Raw genomic sequence first — 20733 nt, forward strand, 5'->3', positions numbered from 1 at the left:
TGTGTGTGTGTGTGTGTGTTAGTCTTTTGATACAGGAGCTCTAAGTGACTGAGTTCCCAGGTTCAGTGTTTTACCCATAGGGAATTCAATACCATGTAATAGTCATTATTTTAGTATGCATATTGCCTTTTAGAGGATCAGTCCTCATCCTCATAAGAGAGCAGGCTGAGTTGCTTCTTTGAAGACCTATTCCATTGACCTATTCGTCCAGCAGTTTCAGGGCAGGGTAAAGAGAGGTTATTATATGTGATAGGACTAATACATCCCTGATCAGGGGGCCACTGCTTTATCTCCTTTGCTATAAATTGGTTCTGTAGTCTGATGCAATGTATGTGGGCTCTTGTGTCAGTACACCAAATGCTCCATGATCCTTCAAATAGTGGCTCAGGCTTAGGCCCTGTGGTCAGGGAAGTCAAACCCAAACCTGGATCACACGTAAATTCGGCTCAATATAATTGATGCCCCTCCAAGGTGGGAAAGGTCTTATGTAAGTAACTTGCACCAAACGATTGATTGGTATCCTTAAGGTTCAGCACTGACCTCTGTTGCTAGCAAGTTACATGTTTAGGTAATAGCAATATTAATGAGATCACCTTGGTGAATGGGAGATTATGCTGCTGGGTAATGCATGACTCTTTTTCCTCACACCAAGATTATTCTGTTTGCTCACCTACTGGGTCATATTGGGTGGCTATAACAAAGGCTTGGCTCATGTCATTTGGAATATTGGCTTCCTTTTGTCAATGGTATTGGTTCTCTTTTCTATCTATCCTTATGTATGTACATATTCTCTATATTACACAAAATATTCTTTATTACACATGATGCTGCTTGATATTTGAAGATAATGCCATTAAAAGTAACTGCTATTTACAAAGGCAATTGTGGCCAAAGATAAGTGATTTTAGCCCAAGAGTATTCTCATTATTTTTCATCCTAAGAACGGCTTTGGCTTTTCTGTTGGTGCAGAGATTTTTTGGGAAAGTTAGAATCATTTTTTTCTCATTCATATTCTGTTTTGTCTCTATGACTTGGCTTCATAAGAACCTATTTACTGCATAGCAGGATTCTGTTCTGGCATAAGTAATAATTCTGTTGCATTAAAATAAAGTATACAGTCACCAACGAAGGGGGAAGGTAAAAGAAAATATTCTAAAATTATCTGCCAAACCAAGTGGTGTTCATTCTAGGAATGTGGGGATGGATTAATGTCTGAAGATTTCATACTATATGTTTACATAACACTCATAGGTATGCTGGCTAAGAAAACATGCTTGGTGATCTCCATACACATCAGTTACTATCTCAGAATTGTATTTTCTGTTTGCCTGCCTCATTTTCCAGTTCTTTTACAACACAATTTTGCCATTTCATCTCAGGGAAAAATTGACGCAGGATACAGTGGGCAATTCCCAAAGGAAGAACTACAAATGGCCAATAAGCATGTGAACATACTCAACCTCACTTCTGATCAGGATATTCCAAGTAAAACAGCAATGAGATAACTGTTTTTCACTGATCGAATTAGCACAAATTAATAATACTCTGTGCTTGAAAGGCACAATGGGGAAAACATGCTTTCACCCAGCTGATGGGAATATATATCAGTAAGACCTTTTCTGGAAAATAGTATGACAGTATGTATCATGAGCCCTAGAAATGTTCCTGTCCTTTTTCCCAGAAATTTCCACTTCTGAAAACTCTGACCATCGATAATCTAAGCATGGAGAGGGCTTCGTGCATAAGATGTTTACTGCAGCATTAGATACAATAGCTAACCTGGATTGTCAGGGCTGGAGCTCGCAGAAGGACAGAGAAGCCCCCTCACTTCTCATCTCCCATCACGCATGGTGGTGTAAGGATCAAATTGCTTCACTGCTTGATTATATTTTCATTTTTGTCAGTCTGCCAGGCTACAGACAAACCAGTTTTCTGAATTAAAATCATGGGCCGATTTTTCACATTTAGATCTTGGAGGGTCCTATTACCTCCCAATAAAGATGATTAGATATTTGAGGGAGAATTAAATAGTTAAATAAAGGGAAATTTGGTTGGGGAAAGCTAACATGGATTTGGTAGTTATTTGAACCAAAAAGGGAGAGCTGAAATGATGTATTCTGTTGTGTAGTAGGAGAGAAAGAATGTTTATGAGGAGAAACTGGAGGGTGATTTGAAACATTTCACAAAAATCACTGAACTGTCAGAGGAAAAAGTCAACCCTGACCTGTAACGGACTTAGAAACTGAAACAGCCTGAAAATTAAACCCTACTTGGCAAGTGAATAATTAAGCTTCTTTGGACTCTCCCTGCTCCCTGGCTGTGGGTCTGTGACAGCAGGAACCAGCTCCATTTCAGTACATTTGCATGTTGCCTCGTCCACCAGATTCTCATCTCCAAGGCAGAAGGCCCTCATTGTACTGGGGCTCACCCCTTAGCTCAGGGTACGTCACGCCCCTTTGCTATGTGTATTAGCTGGCATGTTGTAAGTCCTTTGGAAGAGAACTTTCCAGACTGTTATTTAACATGAAGGTTTTCTTTCAACTAGGATTACCACACCAATAACAATGACCAGGCAGTCGTTGAAATCTGCATCACGAGAATCACGACAGCCATCAGAGAGACGGAGTCCATTGAAAAGCATGCAGAGGCCCTGGTGGGGCTCTGGGACTCCTGCCTGGAGCATAGCCTGAGACCCTCTGGGAAAGATGAAGACTCTCCCCACGCAAAAATTGCTTCTGATATCATGAGTTGCATTTTACAGGTATGTCAGCATTCACCATCATGCTGTTCAACACTGGCTTTGCAACTTTGGTGAACGTGGTATCTCTGAACCAAGAACTAATGTTTCTCTAGCCCTCAGATCTGGGAAGAAGACCCCACAAACCATCAACAGCTGAGCCCCACAAGGTTCTAGAGAGCCTCTTCTGTCTGCAGGACACACTGTGGGGAATTCAAAGTAATGCTGCAGCAAGCGCCAGTCTATTCAGACAGATAAGACACAGGCATATCTAAGCCTAAAATTAATGTATGCCAAGATCCAAATGATGAAAATTCAGAACAAAAAGACCTCTTTTATCCTAGCAGACCAAGGAGGGGTGGGTCTGAACTGAGGGACCATGAACCTAGAATACGTGGAGAGAAGTGATTTAATCATTTTTACATGTACCACTATATGTATTGTGAATTTTCCGCAATGATAATATTTGCCTATTCTAACTGTGCCCAACTGGCTCAGTTGGTAGAACATGTGACTTGATCGTGGGATCATGAGTTTGAGCCCCAAGTTGGACATGGGGCCTACTTAAAAAAAAAAAAATTCTTCCTCTGGTGTAAACATGAATTTGGAATTTGGACTCAGCCAAAAACCAATTATATAAGATTGAAATGATAGGGAAGTCATTTAACTTCCTAAGCCATAGTTTCTTGCCTTAAAATACAGATGAGATGACATTGCCTAGGAAAAATTTTACCAACCAGTAAATATTGGTGCTGTTCATATGTGTTTTTCAAAAGAGGATTCTATGGTCAAGTAAGTTTGGAAACACTAAATTCAATTTTTCTCTTTTGGGCTGTCATATGTTTCATAGCATATTAAAGGCTCTGAAAAGTCCTGCAATTAAGAAAGCTTGTTAATTTTGTTTAGTACAGTGTTTTTGATTCTGATATGTCAGGAAACTTCCTTTTCCCTCCCTATCCCCAAAACAACATTTATGAATACCCCCTCAAAACTATGGTTTCTGAGCCCAGTTTAGGAAATTCTGATTATGTGGAAGTGTTTAGCACTGTATGTGACATCTAATATTAGCCTCCTTTCTTCTTTCCTTCTTCCTCTTCTTCCTCCCCCTCCTTCTTTCTCTCCACTCCCACCCCCATCCTCCTTCCCCTTCCCTCTTCCCCTCCCCTTCCCCCCCCCACCTTCCTCCTCACAGCTGTCTATACTTAAGTGGACCGTATTCCATTTTGTCTGTCTAGACCAGACAATGGTCTACTGAAAAAAGAAAAAAAGATTCTACATACCCTGTCACACTGTTTTTTCTTCATCTCCAGGGTTAGGGATAGGAGGGGAGGAAATGAGGATTTCATCAAAGTTAGTGAAAGATTAATGCTGCAAAGACCTAATACATCTGTTCTTCACTGATTATCTTAAATATGTTATTGATGTTCATCAGAGACATAGATTATCTTACTCCAAAATGCCTTTCCACAGACATTCAGACAGAAATTCACAAATCATCCATATTCCCCAGCTCCCACTGTGACTTCAAAACTAATGGTTTGGACTCTGGAGCGGCACTATCCAATAGAAATGGAACGTAAGCTACAAACATAAGCCACATATGTAATTTCAAATTTTCAAATTTTGTAATTTGAAACATAAACATAAGTCACATTGTAATTTCAAATTTTCAAAATTTCACATTAAAAAGAAGAGAAAAGGAACCGATGAAATCCATTTGATAATAGATTTTCCTTAACCCAGAATATCCAAAAAATTATTTCAATGCCTGATATAAAAGGAGGTATTATACTTTTGTTGTATACAAGTCTTATAAACCTGGTGTGTGTTTTAGCACATGTTGTCACAAGTGGTCACATTTCATGTGCTCAGTTGCTTCCCATGGGTCATGGTTCCTGTGTCAGCACAGTTTTAGAGAGTCAGGAGGTCTTTCTGGGTGGAGACCACATTTGCAAAGGGTTATGAACCATGAGAAATGATTTCACCAGGTAGGAAATGTAGAGCAAGAGGACATTTCAAGCAGACGGAAGATTCCAAGCTTGTACAGAAGTCCAGATTTGTGCCCTGAGATCAAGGTCAAAGAATTTTAAGCAGGCTGCCCTTCAAACTGCCCCAAATTTATACATAAAGGGGATGGTTCATTCTGGGCGAAGACATTAGATCTCCTACTCAAAAAGGGGCTTGGAGCCCTGGATGTTATATACAAACAATGAATCATGGAGGGCTACATCAAAGTAACCAAGTACTGTATGGTGACTAACATAACAGTAAAATAAATTTTTGAAAAGGGGGGTTGGAGACGGGGGGAAATAAAAATGTAATTTCATGCTGATCAGTGACTCCAAGGAAATGAATTTGTAGGGTTGTCAAGAGCAGGACCCAAAGCACAAGCAGGATATTTTGGGAAGGGACAGAGAACAGGGCTACGGGGTAAGCCTCTTGGTTGAGAGGGACAAGTGAGTCACAGAAAGGGGTGACTCCAGCCTGAAGGGCCAGTGGGGGCACAGGCTGTTCATTGTGCGCCCTCTGAGGAAGCAGAAGGTATTAAAATGGAAGGCAGGGAGCCCTAAACGCAAACTTGCTTTTTGGCCAACTTCAGTGATTTGTGCAGGCCACCCCTGGGGATGTGTTTCCAGAAAGTTAGCCCTAGGATCCAAAGGCAAGGCTGTGGTTGTAGCTTTGCTGTCTAGCTTTGATCAAATTTTAAGGGAAAATTTTTGGCCTGTGGTAAATATCGAAAACACGATTTTGTACTACATGTAATTTAGGATCTTGTGGGAACCATGTAAAAATCCAGATGACTCAAATTCTGCTCTGTTTTTTCAGTAAAATAAAACAGTAGATCAACTTTAAAGCCTACCACTTAGCACTTTGAGCTTACACAAATACCAAAAAACAACAAAACAACAAAGAAAGAGTGATTCTTCTCTACCCATCTACCTCCCCTAGATAAGCAATGCCAGAATCACACTATCAGGCACAGACCTACCAGTTCTTCCCACATCCTTGGCCATTTTAACTCGATTTTTCCCCCCTGGCCATTTCACTATCATTTCAGGCTAAATATGTTCCCACACACAGAAACCTTCTTTTTTCCCCCTCATAGCTTTTTTAACCTACTTCAGGTGACTCCTTCCTTTTCCACTTTTAATTAGTAATTATATATTTTATTCTCTCTTTTCTTGGCCCCTGTGTTAATGAACTTGGCACATTTATCTTAAAGTAGTTTTTAAAATTCCAGTATTTGCCTTCTATACATTCTTCTGCACAGAATCAGTACCTGTGTGACATGTACCTGTAAGTTCTGGTTTCTTTCGCCTACCCCATGTCCTTAAGCAAGTCTAACAACCTGTCCTTGATAAAACAGGATGAACCAGATGATCTCTTAGTTTCCTTTCTGGTCTAAAATTCTAACTCCTGCAGGAGATGCTGAGAGGTAGAATAGCAAAGAGATTTGGAGCTACGGGCCTTTAAGTTAAATGTTCTTGGTCTTCTATAAATGAGAGTTTGGCAAGTTATTTTATCTTTCAGTTCTGTCTTCTGTAAAATAGGCATAACTCCACATGCTGTTGGTGAGAACCATCTTTTACTAGAAAAGCAATCTCCATTTGTGGTCTCGCCACTCTCCAGAAGTACCTATTTCCTACCATAGCTTCCTCCAACCAGGTTGCTATGTGGAGTTGGCCAATGCCTATTTTTTTTGCTTGTAGAAAAATCCTAAAAGGGAACATACTCCCTGTAAGGCCCATTGCATTCTAGGATCCACTGAAACCTGGGGAGGGTTGAAAAAAATAAAAAGGTACTGCAAGGAGGCTGTAATTATTGACAGAGCTGAGGTCCTAGAATGAAATTCTAGCTTGAACTGACAGGCCAGCCATGATGAGGTTGAGAGTCAGTGCCTGGTTTTACTAGCTAAGGCGGTGAGAGCATCTTTATCAACCAAACTGCTTACAGAGCTGTTGCCAAGTAAGCTCAGCATCTCCTCTTTCTCCGTCTCTGCTCATGTTGGTGATGACTGTATGAAGAAGGGGATAGATAGCTTAAGGGGGGTTGTCTAGGGACAGGAGAGAAGAATCACAATAGTCCTCATGTTCACAGTTGGATCTCAGAAAGTATTTATTTTTCTTTTTTTTGTAGATGGACCAACCATCCCTTCGTCATGATTCCACATTTTAATTTTCTTATTTCCTCTTCAGTTAACGATGTATAAGATTCACAGTCTGTTGCTGGCTGGTATTGCATGTGAAGTGCCTTGGACATTTTTGAGAGCATTTCCTTTGCAGCTCCTGGAGGCAGAATTGGTGACCTTGACCGAGAAGTTTATTCAGTAGGCAATCGCAACTCTACCATTTACTTGCAGTGCCTTGCTTTCCTCATCTGTAAAATGCTGCAGCTGCCTCATGAGTTTTTGTGAGGATCACATTGTCATTAGATAATAGACATAAAATATTTGGGATGCAGGAAATGCTGCATGAGTATTGATTCTGGTTGGCATACTCTAAAATAGCACTCAGTGCTTTCTAACCAGCTACTCGTTTAGATATTTATTTTAGCCATTGTTCATTGCTTGTCTCTCCCTCCCCAAGAGAGAAGCTCTGTTTTACTGATGATCCTAGCACCTAGAATAGCAAATAGCACATAGTAAGTGCTCAAAATAATAGTTTTTGAATGAATGAATGATTGAATAGATCAGGAGATGTGGCTGCCTTCTGGATTCTGCAGAAGAGCTATGTTTCTCTCTAGAATGAGTCCGAGTACTTTCTTATCAGTTAATGCCACACAAGCCCATGACAAAAAAAAAAAAAAAGGAAGGAGACTGGGACACAACCTCCCGGGTTACTGAGACCCACTCTTTTATAACCTGTCTGATAATCCAGTGGGAAAATTTAGGTGTATGTGCCATTTAGATTTTATATATGCCTATGCTGCTAAGAACCAAGCAATTTATATAAGAATTCAAAATTTGCTTGTTTGATTATCTGATCAGTGATGCAGGGTGAAAAGCCATAAAATAGTGATTTTAATAAATGACACTTAATATTTCTTGAGATTACTTTTTTATGGCTTTTAGTTGAATTCAAAGTCCAAGAGCCAAAGAGCTTTTTAGTTGCTATCATCTCAGATAGATATCTCTTTTACTTCACTTTATTCTTTTCAATTCTGCAACTCCGGGAAATGTTCCCAAAGCGCATGTTTTCAAAAGGAAAACCTCCACCAAAAGCTCAAATTGGTGCTAATCTAGTTAAGAAATATAATTCTTGGCATCTGTAGAAGAAAGACCTTTTGTTCTGCTTCTATAGCTAAAAATAACCGTCCCCATGAGCAAGTCTTTATATCTACCCTATACATCACTGAGTGTGTTCCCCGAGTACTGGGCACTGAATTGTAGTAAGATGATACACATACCAACAAGCTCACATCTGCACCGAGGGGCAAGGGCCATCGTAAGCTCCTGCAGTAACAGCTGCTGTTAATGTGGTTTGTTTGTACAAGTGATCATTGGGTTTTCTCTGCGTGTGTACCATTAGCATTCCTGTGATCTAAATAATCTTAAAGATAACATAAATTCATGGGCCTGAGATCTATCAGAGAGTGAAGCTCAGCCATTAGAAGGAGGTTGGCTGGTACCTGCCAGGTCCATGGGACCTGTGTCTTTCTAGCCTCTTCTTAGCCTCCCAGGCCCTTGCTCATATCCCGTTTCTGTCATCAGCCCATGGCTTCTTGATACACTAGAAATGGTCTAGACTCTAGTTAGAGATTGAAAGCTTCTGGCACTAATTCCTTGGTGTTCAAACAAGTGATGTGCTCTTTGCTTAACGTTTTACTCCTCCTGTCATTTGAAAGATTTCCAGATGACCTATGTGAGAGGAAAATAGAAAAGTTGAGTGTGTTGAAGTTTTGTTTTGCTTTTTAATAATGACATTATACTTTTATTTTATTTGACTTTTATTATTTATCTAGTTTTATTGGTTTCAGAGGTTGAATTTAGTGATTCATCAGTTGCATATAACACCCAACGCTCATTACTTCATGTTCCTTCCTTACTGCACATCATCCAATTACCCCATCCCCACCCATTTCCTCCAGCAACCTTCAGTTTGTTTCCTAGAGTTCACCATTTCTTATGGTTTGCCTCCTTATTTGATCTTATTTTTTTTCCTTCCCTTCCCCTATATTCATCTCTTTTGTTTATTAAATTCCATATATGAGTGAAATCATGTGAAAATTGTCTTTCTCTGACTGACTTATTTCACTTAGTATAATACCCTCCAGTTCCATTCATGTCATTGTAAATGGTAAGATTTCATCCTTTTTGATGGCTGAGTAATATTCATGCGTGCGTGTGTGTGTGTGTGTGTGTGTGTACATACACACAACTTCTTCTTTATCCATTCATCTGTCAATGGACATCTGGGCTCTTTCCATACTTTGGCAGTTTGTGGACATTGCTGCCATAAATATCCAGGTGCATGTGCCCCTTCAAATCACTGCTTGTATCCTTTGGATAAATACCTGGTAGTGCAATTGCTGGGTCAGAGGGTAGCTCTATTTTTAACTTTTTGAGGAACCTCTATACTGCTTTCCAGAGTGGCTGCACCAGTTTGCATTCCCACCAACACTGTAAGAAGGTTCCATTTCTCTATATCCTCTCCAACACTTGTTGTTTTCCTCAGTTTCCTATTTTAGTCATTCTCATGGGTGCAAGGTGGTATCTCATTCTGGTTTTGATGTCTTCTTTGGAGAAATGTTTGTTCATGTCTTCTGCTCATTTCTTGACTGGATTTTTTGGGTGTTGAGTTTGTTAAGTTCTTTATAGATTTTGGATACTAGCTCTTTATCTAATAAAACATATGCAAATATGTTCTCCCATTCTGTAGGTTGCCTTTTAGTTTTGTTAACTGTTTCCTTTGCTGTGCAAAAGTTTTTATCTTGATGAAGGCCCAATAGTTCATTTTTGCCTTTGTTTCCCTTGCCTTTGGAGGTGTGTCTAGCAAGAAGTTGCTATAGCCAATGTCAAAGAGGTTGCTGCATGTGTTCTCCTCTAGGATTTTGATGGATTCCTTTCTCACATCGAGGGCATTCATCCATTTTAAGTTTATCTTTCTGTGTGGTATAAGAAAATGGTCCAGTTTCATTCTTCTGCATTTTTAAAAGTATACTGTCATTATTAAAAAACAATGACATTACAGTTTTTAAAAAATTTACACATTTCACTTAGAATCACACTTCAAAGACTTTCATGGTTGCCTACTATTTTTCTCTAGAACATCTAGAGTTGTTGTAAGAAGAATATGATGGAATTTGTTAAGACAGCCTGTTCTTTCATGGTTGCTGGCAAACATTAGCTCACCCCCAAGGTTTAAAAATATCAGTTGCTGCAAGTACCGATTTTCATTGGTCTTTCACAGTCTGTGTTCACAATTAGTAGGAACATGAGTTGTACTCCCCAATGCTGCCATCTGTGGTTTCTAAGCAAGTTATAGGTAAATGTGCTTGGAGATGTATTCCTCTAATGGGAGACAGCTGCAAGTTGTCCTTGGCTAAAGGCTCAGAGTAGATAAAGTAACCCTGGGCACAAAGTTCTTTGTTGGAAAGCTCTGAGAATTGTGTGATTGTGTTCCATTCTCAAAACCAGGGCTTTGATCAGCCATGACAGGGAAAAAGATGTGTCATCTCAAAGTTAAACTAGCAAAAATCTATGCATGATGGAAAGATTGGCTGTCTGTAGGGGCAATCTAAAAATTGTATAGGTGAGACTGAAGGGTTTGAGGAATACCCAAATGCTATAATTGAGGTAACTTAAGTACTACCTCAAGGGAGCTGGGCTACCATAAGATTATAAAGAGAAATCAAACAAATCAATTGGCCTTGCTAAACAACACCACTTCCTAAACATACTCTGAAGAATATGTCAACAAAAAGGAGGATGCTCAGTGGGGGGTCATTATTATGGCACAGTTAGCACAATTACCCAGTACTGTTTTGTGTGTGTGTATTTGGAGGCAGTGGGTAGAGACTGAATCTGATGGACAGGAAAGTTCCAGTCAGTCACTAGAGATGGGGATTTGGTTATGGGGTAGGATTGTTATTTGAGTTGGGTCTCACTGTGGCAGGATGACATAACCCTCAGGATCTCCCTCTGCTCTTATCTGAATTTTGTGCCCGTCAGTGAGCATTCTGGTTAGTAATCTGGTTCCTGATATCTGATAATGTGAAAGAGTCTGACCTAGGAAAGACCCTCATTGCAGACGAGTAAACTGGCATGCCTGATTATGCACCGGGCTTTTGGAAATCCCTTGGTGTGAGTTAGCATCAGTGGATCCAAACAATTCTGTCTGGCCTGACTAAGCACACACTCAGACTTCTAAAGCTGAAAGGCAGGGAGCAGCCAGCCTCCCAGGGAGGCCTCATAGCTCATCACATCAGTAATGGCCCAGTCCAATCAGGCCCAATTAAATTCACCAGGAGAGGAAATACTCAAGATAAAGTCAAAGCCTGGTATCAGAGAAGTCTGGCTGCAAACCATGGTCCCAATTGTTAGACGCCATTAAGAACTCTAAGAAGGATAGGACAGAAACCTAGTGAGTGGAACGGCTACAGAAGCACAGGGTTTGTTACAAAGGGATAGGGTCAGAACTTGCAAGATGGCTGACTTCACCGTGGGATATCAGGTTAGGTTTTTGAATACTGACTCTCTCTGCTCAGGAGTCAGATTAACCCTTGAATCTGGAAAATGGGTGGAACTACAAAAATGGATTAAGGCTTTATAGTTCTGTTTTTGTTTCTAGGGACCAGGAGGGGAAAAGAGCTTAAACACAAAAGAATTCATTGATTCACTTAGAAAAATTGGGGGCAAATATTGGCCTCAACACAGCCTAATGCATAGGGCACAAATGATGCCACCATGACCTATTGTCTCTCAACATGTCTCTCAGATGCATATTGCCTTGTATCTCATACATAGTCTTTCCTACTGAGGTGGCAATCTGGCAGTGGCTATTCTTGGTCTTCCATGCTCAACACTTTGGATTGAGTAGAAGAGAGAATCTCTTTCACAGAGCCCTTTAATGACTCCTTAACTGTAATTGGATAACTTTCCTATTCTTGAACCTATCATTTGGACAAATGAAATGTGATTCTCTGCTTGGTCAATGTCTGAGTTATTTGGTGACTCCTGAAGCCAAAGGTGCAAATGCCCCCATTAGAAAGAAGTATCATGGCTGAATGGATAAAGAAGATGTGGTATATATATACAATGGAATACTATGCAGCCATCAAAAAATGAAATCTTGCTGTTTGCACTGATGTGGATGGAACTAGAGGGTATTATGCTAAGCAAAATAAGTCAGTCAGAGAAAGACAATTATCATATGATCTCACTGATAGGAGGAATTCGAGAAACAAGACAGAGGATCATAGGGGAAGGGAGGGAAAAATGAAACAAGATGAAACCAGAGAGGGAGAAAAACCATAAGAGACTCTTAATCTCAGGAAACAAACTGAGGGTTGCTGAGTTTTTAAGATACAGTCAGAAGGCAGCGTGTTCAATATTCCTTGTTGTTAAATATAAATCTGAGGAGTTACTTTTGTCATCAATGATTCCTGATCACCATAAAGATCAATTCCAGTCACGGAATGCCAGATCTTTCGAAATCATGCCCCTTTTACTTCTCCTGTCCCTGTGCTCACTTCCCTACCCCAACCTTCCTACAGATACCGCACTCCCAATGTGCAAAATTATTCATAGTTCCAGTGGTGCCTGCTCTCTGTCACCTCTTCTGTCCACCCCTTTCCTTGCCATCATGGAGCCGTCTCCTGTTCATCCACCAGGTCCAGCTAAGACATTGCTCCCTCCAGAAAGCTTCTTGACACCCTCCAGGACTGGGTTCTGTATTTCTCCTTTGTTCCCTCAGCATCCTACACTTGCCTGTCAGTGCCCTCATCAGCCTATTCACTGCCTGTTTGCCTCCAAGTCTTCCCAGCAAGGGCAAGTATCCCCAGAGGTCCCTATATAATGAAAACAGGGTGGGGCCTGTGTTTTCACAGCTGCATTCTGGAGATTAGCTCAATAAATATTTTTTGGATGAATAAATAATGAACGACTTATTATTTGTTGCTTTCTTATGTTTCCTCAGAATTACAACCGGCCCCCTGTGATGGCATTAGCCATCCCCATCGCAGTGAAATTCCTCCACAGAAGCAACAAGGAACTATGTAGGAATATGTCCAACTACCTGTCCCTGGCTGCGATCACCAAGGCAGATCTCCTGGCTAATCACACAGACGTTATAGTAAAGAGCATACTCCAAGGTATGACACAATGGCTGAACTTGGGGATGTTTTTTAGGAGTGGTTTTAAAGTATTTTCATGAACCATTTTAATGATTTGTGGAAAGGGCGGCCTAGAATATTGAGAGGTATGTTCGATTCTCTGCTTTGCCATTAGTTGGCAGGTGAACAGGGGTGAGGTTTCTTGGGCTGGCTGAGTCCATGTCTCTCATCTTCACTGGGGAGATGAATTATTTGAACTCATAGGAGAGTTATAAGCTCTCTCTCTTCCAACTCTGCGTCTGTCAATTTGGAGAATGGTGTTTACCATGCTTCTGGTCACTTTGTCCAGCTAACAATTGTGGAGAACATACCTGTCTGCACTGCGTGGAATATGTCCCATTATTCTCAGCAGGAGGTGGAAAACCCCTTCTGCCTTTGGTTTCCAAAAGCAAGGAATGTTAGATAAAACACAGAAGAGAACATGTGAAGACTTCTTAAACGTGAACAAGATTTGGGAATAATTTTTAATTGTGCTAGTTAAATTCTACTGTAAAAAAATCAAACCAGGACATCTCTGTTAATTGTTTCACATTTGCATGAAAGAGATCAAGTTAGTCCAATCAAAATATTCTCTTTGTCTTACTGTTCCCCCCCCCCCCCACCTTTGGCTTCAGATCTATCAGAAACCATGTTTTTTTCTTTTAATATTTTTTTGGGGGGTCAGAGAACAGTATATGGTATTATGTGATATGTGCCCAATATCCCTAGTTCTCATTAACAAAAATGTATGAGGTCCATGAGTATCCTGGCCCACATTTTACTGCCACATACCCCAGGTGCTCAAGCTGAACGTCAGCTCTCCCAGACCAAGTATTTCTTAGAGTCTCCAAGGGTGTCCCACAAATGCTTCCTTTCTGGGTATCCAGACCAGTCCATAAACCCATGCTGTTGTCGTCTCCATGCTTCCTGGCACAGCTTATGGTGGTGTCCACTTCCACCACCCGAAGCCCAACAAACACTGTGGCTGCTACCCCTGAAGCTTCAGGATCCACCAGTCCTCCGTACACTAATTTCATGTGGCAGCCTGAGGCAGGATGGGGGAAAAGTGGAGGGGGGGCACCTGTCTTTTTCCTTGGTGTTACACTTTGGTAGGCTCCAGAGTGGGGTTGCTTAGCTCTCAATACCAACTTGTTCCCAAGTTTGCAGTAAAATGTATCCTTCTGTTCTAAAATGTTCTCTCTCTTTCGTGGGCTCACCTATCCAGCTAAGAGTCAGGCTAGCAACAAATCAGTCACCCAGTTTTCAAAATGACTATGGCCTACCAAGGACTAAGGTTTTTTTTCATTGTATCAGACATTCCCACATAGAGTTCTTAGCACTGGCCTCTCCAGAACATCTGACCAGACCCCCCCCCCCCGTGGTCTACTGGATGCCCGGATATGTCTGAACCCCAGCCATGACAATGGAAATTCATCACTCTGTGTTCCCCTCTAAAGATCTGTCATTGATATTACTAGTCAGTATCATTCATTTCCCATTTTCTTTGGCTACAGGATTGAATTGCTAATTTAATTTTTAATCATGATACTAAATTTTCTAAAAGTCCAGAAAAGCACTTACACTTTTTTCACCATCTTGGCTATGTATTTGGAACAGATATTACATGATATTACAAACATGTATATACACCACACATTTTAATACCTTGATAATTAGACTTGTAACTAACAGATTTATTGAAAAAAAAAAACACAAAAGTGAATTGTTTCTTGGTGCAGCTGCCAACAACTTACTCATGTATTTGTTTCTTTTTTCTTTTTTTGAAATGTACTTTCAATGACCAAGAACTCTTTGAAACACAAAATGCACTTTCTGAATTCACTGCAAGCATTTGAAATAAACAGATGATTTGGTTTATTTGATCTGGCACTATAAAAATTACCATAAAAGAAATGATAATTTGACTAAAAGAAGTTGTGACTACATATTTCAGGGCTTAGATTTTTAAGACTAATGTGTCTGTAAAACTCTGCAATGGTTCACATGAGGCCATCAAACTTAGATCGGCAAAGTAAGGGGATCTTACTCTCTCTCAGTAAATTTTCTGCTCTGCAAAGCTGTCATATATTCCGTGCAACTAGCTTTAGAAGCCATCATTAGGATTTCTTTTTTTCTTTACCTATAGTTTTCTCCCCTTTAGGTCTTCCTCCTTAACTTATATTACTTTAATCTGCAGTCTCCCATTTTTCTATTTCTATAGAAAATGCTGAAGTGTTGCAATTTCTTGATTTGATCTAATTTTTTTACAAGACTAGAATTTAAAAATTATAGAATCTTATGTTGGGACGTTAAATATGGTTTAACTGAAGTACCCATGCAATACTTAAATCCCCACCAAATGGTCATCTTCTCAGATAACAATAATGATTATAATAACAATTATAACTACAATGGCTAAAATTTATTTCATGCTTTTGTTATGTCAAATACTGTATTAAGTACTTTATATGGATTATAGGATTATATCATTTAATCCCCAGAAGAATTCCACGACAAAAGTCCTATTATTATCCTATGTTACCAATTAATAGTATTTTAAGTAATAGAAACCCCAGGTAAAAATAATTTGATGATGATGACAATGATGGTGATAATGAAGATGAGGAAGAAAAGAAAAAAGGGGGGAGAGGGGAAGAAGAAAAAGAATGAAGGAGAGGGCGCCTGGGTGGCTCAGTGGTTTAAGCTGCTGCTTTCAGCTCAGGTCATGATCTCAGGGTTCTGGGATCGAGTCCCACATCGGGCTCTCTGCTCAGCGGGGAGCCTGCTTCCCTCTCACTCTCTGTCTGCCTCTCTGCCTACTTGTGATCTCTCTCTCTCTCAAATAAATAAATAAATAAATAAATAAATAAATAAATAAAGAATGAAGGAGAAAGAGGAGGGGAAGGAAGAAGAACTTCTTACAGAATACAAGACTGATAAGTGCATAAGTGTATCTGACTTTCCACATGGTTTGGTTCAGGGCTCAGTGGCAGTCCCAAAAGTCATTACTCAGCTCTGCTTCCTTTGGATTGGATTTTCATGCTCTATGTTATGGCCCTCTGCAGCTTCCAACCCACATCATCATGAATACCAATTAAGCAAAAGAAACTCCATATTCAGTCTTGTCTCTGTTTGACCTGACATGTGTCACATGCCCATTTCTGAACCAATCCATCATTACTGTCAGGGAATACAGTATTTCAGGTGACCAGGCTTGGGTAATGAACCACCGTCAAAGCAGGAGATGGGGGTCAACAGCAGTACTACATGAATGGGGTGCAGATCACCCCCGACCAAATCCCGGGCTGTTGCCAGCAATGGCTAAAATGAATACTGGGTACCAACAAACAGCTTTATGTATTTACTTTTCTCCTTTTATACTTTCCTTGTTAGAGAGTCAACCGACTGCTTTGGCATAACGAGATGTTACTGGATAATGATTCTTCCAACTCAGTGTACTTGCAGTTCTTCCCAGGTTCTTGGCATTTGTAATTTTTATGAATAGAACCACTCTCCCTTCATTTTAAAACACTAATGAAAAAGTAGATCAGATGGGGCCAGGCAAGACTTGTGGTATGCCAGTGGTGGCTGCTCCTTATGCTTGGTTGATATTACGCCACTGGTTTTCTTTTTCATTTGTTTTATACCGATGTCTATCTCTGGTTCAAAATGAAATGCCTCCTTTATGCTTGTAAGTCAATCATAGGAGGCTGTCAAATGAGCTTATGTATCTCTCCTTGAAGGCAAAATTTCAATAATTCCAAGCCGATTTTTACTACTTTTCATTATTAGTAATTATATGTAAGTAATAATATTGACTTTTATATTAAATGTAAATAGAAATTGATTTTATTTAAATTGCTTAGACTCCATTTGTCTGTTTTGTATTCTCCAATTCTCCCAGTGAGAAAGAAACTGTGAAAAGTCCTTCCATTTGGAGAAAAGATCAAAGGCATGAGCAATATTGCCTTGGTGCATACTTGAGAGCTAAGAGGTTAGAAAACCTGAATATGCCTATAACAAATAAGACAATTATATCAGCATTTTTAAATCATCCCCAATTTTATAGATCAATTAGAACAAACATGTAAATAATAATTACAGGCTTGACTAAACTTTTTCAGATAATTAAAAAACATTCTCCAACTAATTCTGTGAGGCTAGTATATATGTGATATCAAAACAAGAACAAGACTACATAAGAAAGGAAAATCAGGCCCATCTTAATTATGAACATAGATGCATAAATCACAAATCAAAATGACTCCAGCAATGCTTAAGGAAAATAATCGTTTACATGTCTGAGTGCTTTCTGTGTACCATTTTCTGATCTTTTAAGTCAGGTAATTCTCCCAATATCGTATGAGGGAAGAACTATTGTTATCCTCATTTTATAAAATTCATAATAATTCAGTTGAGTTTATCCTAAGAATGCCAGCATGTCTTAATAGTCAAAATGTAATTCCCCCCAGTAACAGACTAACAGGTCAAAAAGTCATCTGATCAGTAAGAGCCACCCATAAATTCAGTACCCATGCATGAAAAAAAAAAGTTTTTTGATGGGGTGCCTGGGTGGTACCGTCAGTTAAGCATCTGCCTTTGGCTCAGGTCATGATCCTGTGGCCCTGGGATCAAGCCCACCTGGGGCTTCCTACTCAGTGGGTAGTTCTGCTTCTTCCTCTCTCTCTGCCCCTCTCCCTGCTTGTGTGCACATGTTCTGTCTCTCTCTCAAATAAATAAAATCTTTAAAAAGAAAAGTGCTTTTTTTGAAAACCAAGAATTTTGAAGAGCTTCCAGAAACTGATTAAGGGGATATTATGTATGTATATATGTATGTCTAAAATGGTATATATAAGTAAGAGAATTATACACACACACACACACACACACACACACACACACACACCTATATACCTATATGCATAGGTATATCCACTTCTTTTGTAAAATTCAAAGTCTGTTCATGACAAAAAAAAAGAGAAATATCTCCACAAACTAGCAATAGAAGAGAACATGTTAATCTAATAAAGTATAATCTACAAAAACCTACAACTAGAATCATACTTAATGGGAAATATTAAATTCTTCCCCTTGAATTAAAAAAATAAGACAAGGATATCACTTAGGTAATAAATTTGTTTTCCACTTAAATAATATCAGAAGTAATTTAATATTTTGTGACATTACCACCTTTTCAGAATGGGAGTCATTTTTCAGTATTCCTGAATAATTCTCCAGACTTGCTCTTTGCCATGAGGATGCGTTTTAAAACCTGCCCAGTGTCGGCATATAAAAGCGGGACCAGTGCTTAATGCAACATAATTTAGCGTGTGTTTTACCCAGAAAGCTGGCAGTTTTATTGGAGAGCCTGAAAGTGAGGGTATCTCTAACTGTAAGGGATTTTTTGAGGACTTACAGGGAAACCCATCCCAAATTTTGGAATTTGGAACTCTGTGATGCAATGCACATCACTCCTATCAAAACTAAAAGTCTCTTCCGCTGCGTTTCTGAATCAGTGGTCATAATAAGGAAAGATGCCTCTCCGTCAGTATGCCTTTTATATGGTCCTCTGGCACAGATCACAAGATGACCTCAAATGATTGGAAACTGAAGTAGAAAATCTTTGGAAACAAAATGTAATATTGTCTCAGCAAGAGTCCAAATTCCTTTCTGACTTACTGGCAAAAGTCTAGAAGAGACTGTCTAGTTAATTATGATAAATTCACCTCATTTCTTTCTCTATGTGAGACAAAATTCAAACCACTGATGGGTGAGCTGTCTCAGAAAATAGAGATAGAAAATTAACCTCTCATTTATTATGGTAGTGATAATATGTACCACATACGGTGAGGCGAGGCTTAAGTGGATAAAGCAGTTATACTTTGCACAATGCTGGGCACGTAGTTCATCAATGGTTATGATGTTTCTTATCATCATCATTATCATAATCAACATCATTTTCATTGTCATCCCAAATTGAGCATCTGCCATGTACCAGGTCCGTATTACAATATTAAAGGCAGAACCAAATTCATCTGTGGAGTTTTATACTCCCTGGGGACATACATAGCCATTTAAAATTCATGCTACGATTATTCTTAAAGAACAGAGTTTTAAGTTCACTGTATTGCAGGTTGTTGAGAAAGAATTTATTAATCCAATTTCTAGGAAACTGACTATGAAGCAATCTTATTAAGAATATTCAAACTGAATAATAATACACATAGGGAAATGTTAAAAATAATGTTCTAAAAAGCCAACCCAAATGTGGATCAAGAAAGACACATCTTGAAACAGAAGAGGTCCTCTTCTGAATTGTTAAAGAAGTCTGGGATCAGTTGCTCTCCGGAGTTTGCACCTTCTTGACTCCACCAGCAGATGTTGCTGTGAAGTAAAAGAAGGCCTGCACAGAGAGGAGCATCCCCGGGCAGACGGCTGAGAATGACTTACCCACAATATAAGAGTATCTTTATATTCGCTTATTCGTTATTTTTACATGCTTGCTCCTTTTTATTTAATGCACTGGGCACAATTTGGAAAACCTTTTTTTTTTTAAGACAATTTTTATTTCAAATATTATTTTTTAGTTCAGAAAGTACACTTAGATGTATTATCAGTTTTTGCCATTTTCATTAAATCCTCCAGCAAGGGAAGGCAAGTCTTGTTATCCCTAATTTCTTGGCTAATGTGAGACCCATAAAGACTAGTTGGCAGGCCCAGCTTCTTCTATTTGGTAGGTATTGGTGTTCTAGGAATCGAATGGTGAATTTCTGAGCCCAAGACCAGCACACTTTCTTCCACAGTCCGGAATTATAACTGAACGCAAGTATCAGTAATCTCAGTTTTCCAGTTTATTGAATCTATGAATATAGATGTGAATGTTTATAATTACTTTGACTTTATGAGTGCTATTTTTAAGTAGCTAAAAGAGAGTTCTGGAAACATTTGGTCTTAGTAAGTTTCTCAAAGAAGAGCTTCCTAATATAAAATTTAATAAAAAAAAGTAAAAATCAATGATGATTTCTTCTGTTTGAAAATATAATTGTTCAAGTGAAGTTAACTAAATAATTGTAAATACCAAACTTTAAAATTCTATAATATATACTTAGGAGTAAAATGTTCTGGATATATCTTAAAGGAATTAACATTTCACTAAAAGCCAATTTACATTGTAATAGACAAGGAAAATATATTAACTCTATTTTGTTCATATATTCATAGATACCTCTGCAAAAATATTGCTCTGTTGACATACAGATGTACATACTAGAGTGAAAAAGTGACAAACTGTCACAATTTGCCTAGAACTGAAGGGTTTTCTGGGACACGGGACCCTCAGTGTTAAAGCTGGGACAATCACTGGCAAACTAGAACAGCTAGTCACTCTAGCACGCACATACCTAATGTTCTGTATTTTATATATATAAAATGCATTTTTTCCTCCTAATAACTTGAGTCATCTTACACAATTATTTTATAATGCCAGGATATAGTGATGCCCTTAATAACCATTCTGGTGAATGAAACTCTTAGCCAATGTGACAAACTAAACCAGAATACTGATTTTTTTTTTTTTTTTAGAAAATTTATCTTCAGTTTTACACATTTCTTACTTCTTCCTTTTGCTGACACTATGTATTCTGAAACTCAATAAATCGTATTAGAAAAAAAAAAAAGCCAGAGAG

The 20733-nt window shown here is 39.0% G+C and overlaps 1 protein-coding gene across 2 annotated transcripts in view; it reads left to right on the forward strand.

The window, feature by feature from the left end:
- VEPH1 (ventricular zone expressed PH domain containing 1) overlaps positions 1-20733 on the forward strand; it is a 243943-nt gene that overhangs the window by 30782 nt on the left and 192428 nt on the right. For both annotated transcript variants that reach the window (XM_046003913.1, XM_046003914.1), the window contains exons 3-4: positions 2546-2761; positions 12874-13048. In XM_046003913.1, the coding sequence (XP_045859869.1) occupies positions 2546-2761; positions 12874-13048 (391 nt within the window). The remainder of the gene's footprint in view (positions 1-2545; positions 2762-12873; positions 13049-20733) is intronic.

The sequence above is a fragment of the Meles meles genome, chromosome 4, assembly GCF_922984935.1.
Source record: "Meles meles chromosome 4, mMelMel3.1 paternal haplotype, whole genome shotgun sequence".
In the NCBI taxonomy this organism is placed as follows: Eukaryota; Metazoa; Chordata; class Mammalia; order Carnivora; family Mustelidae; genus Meles; species Meles meles.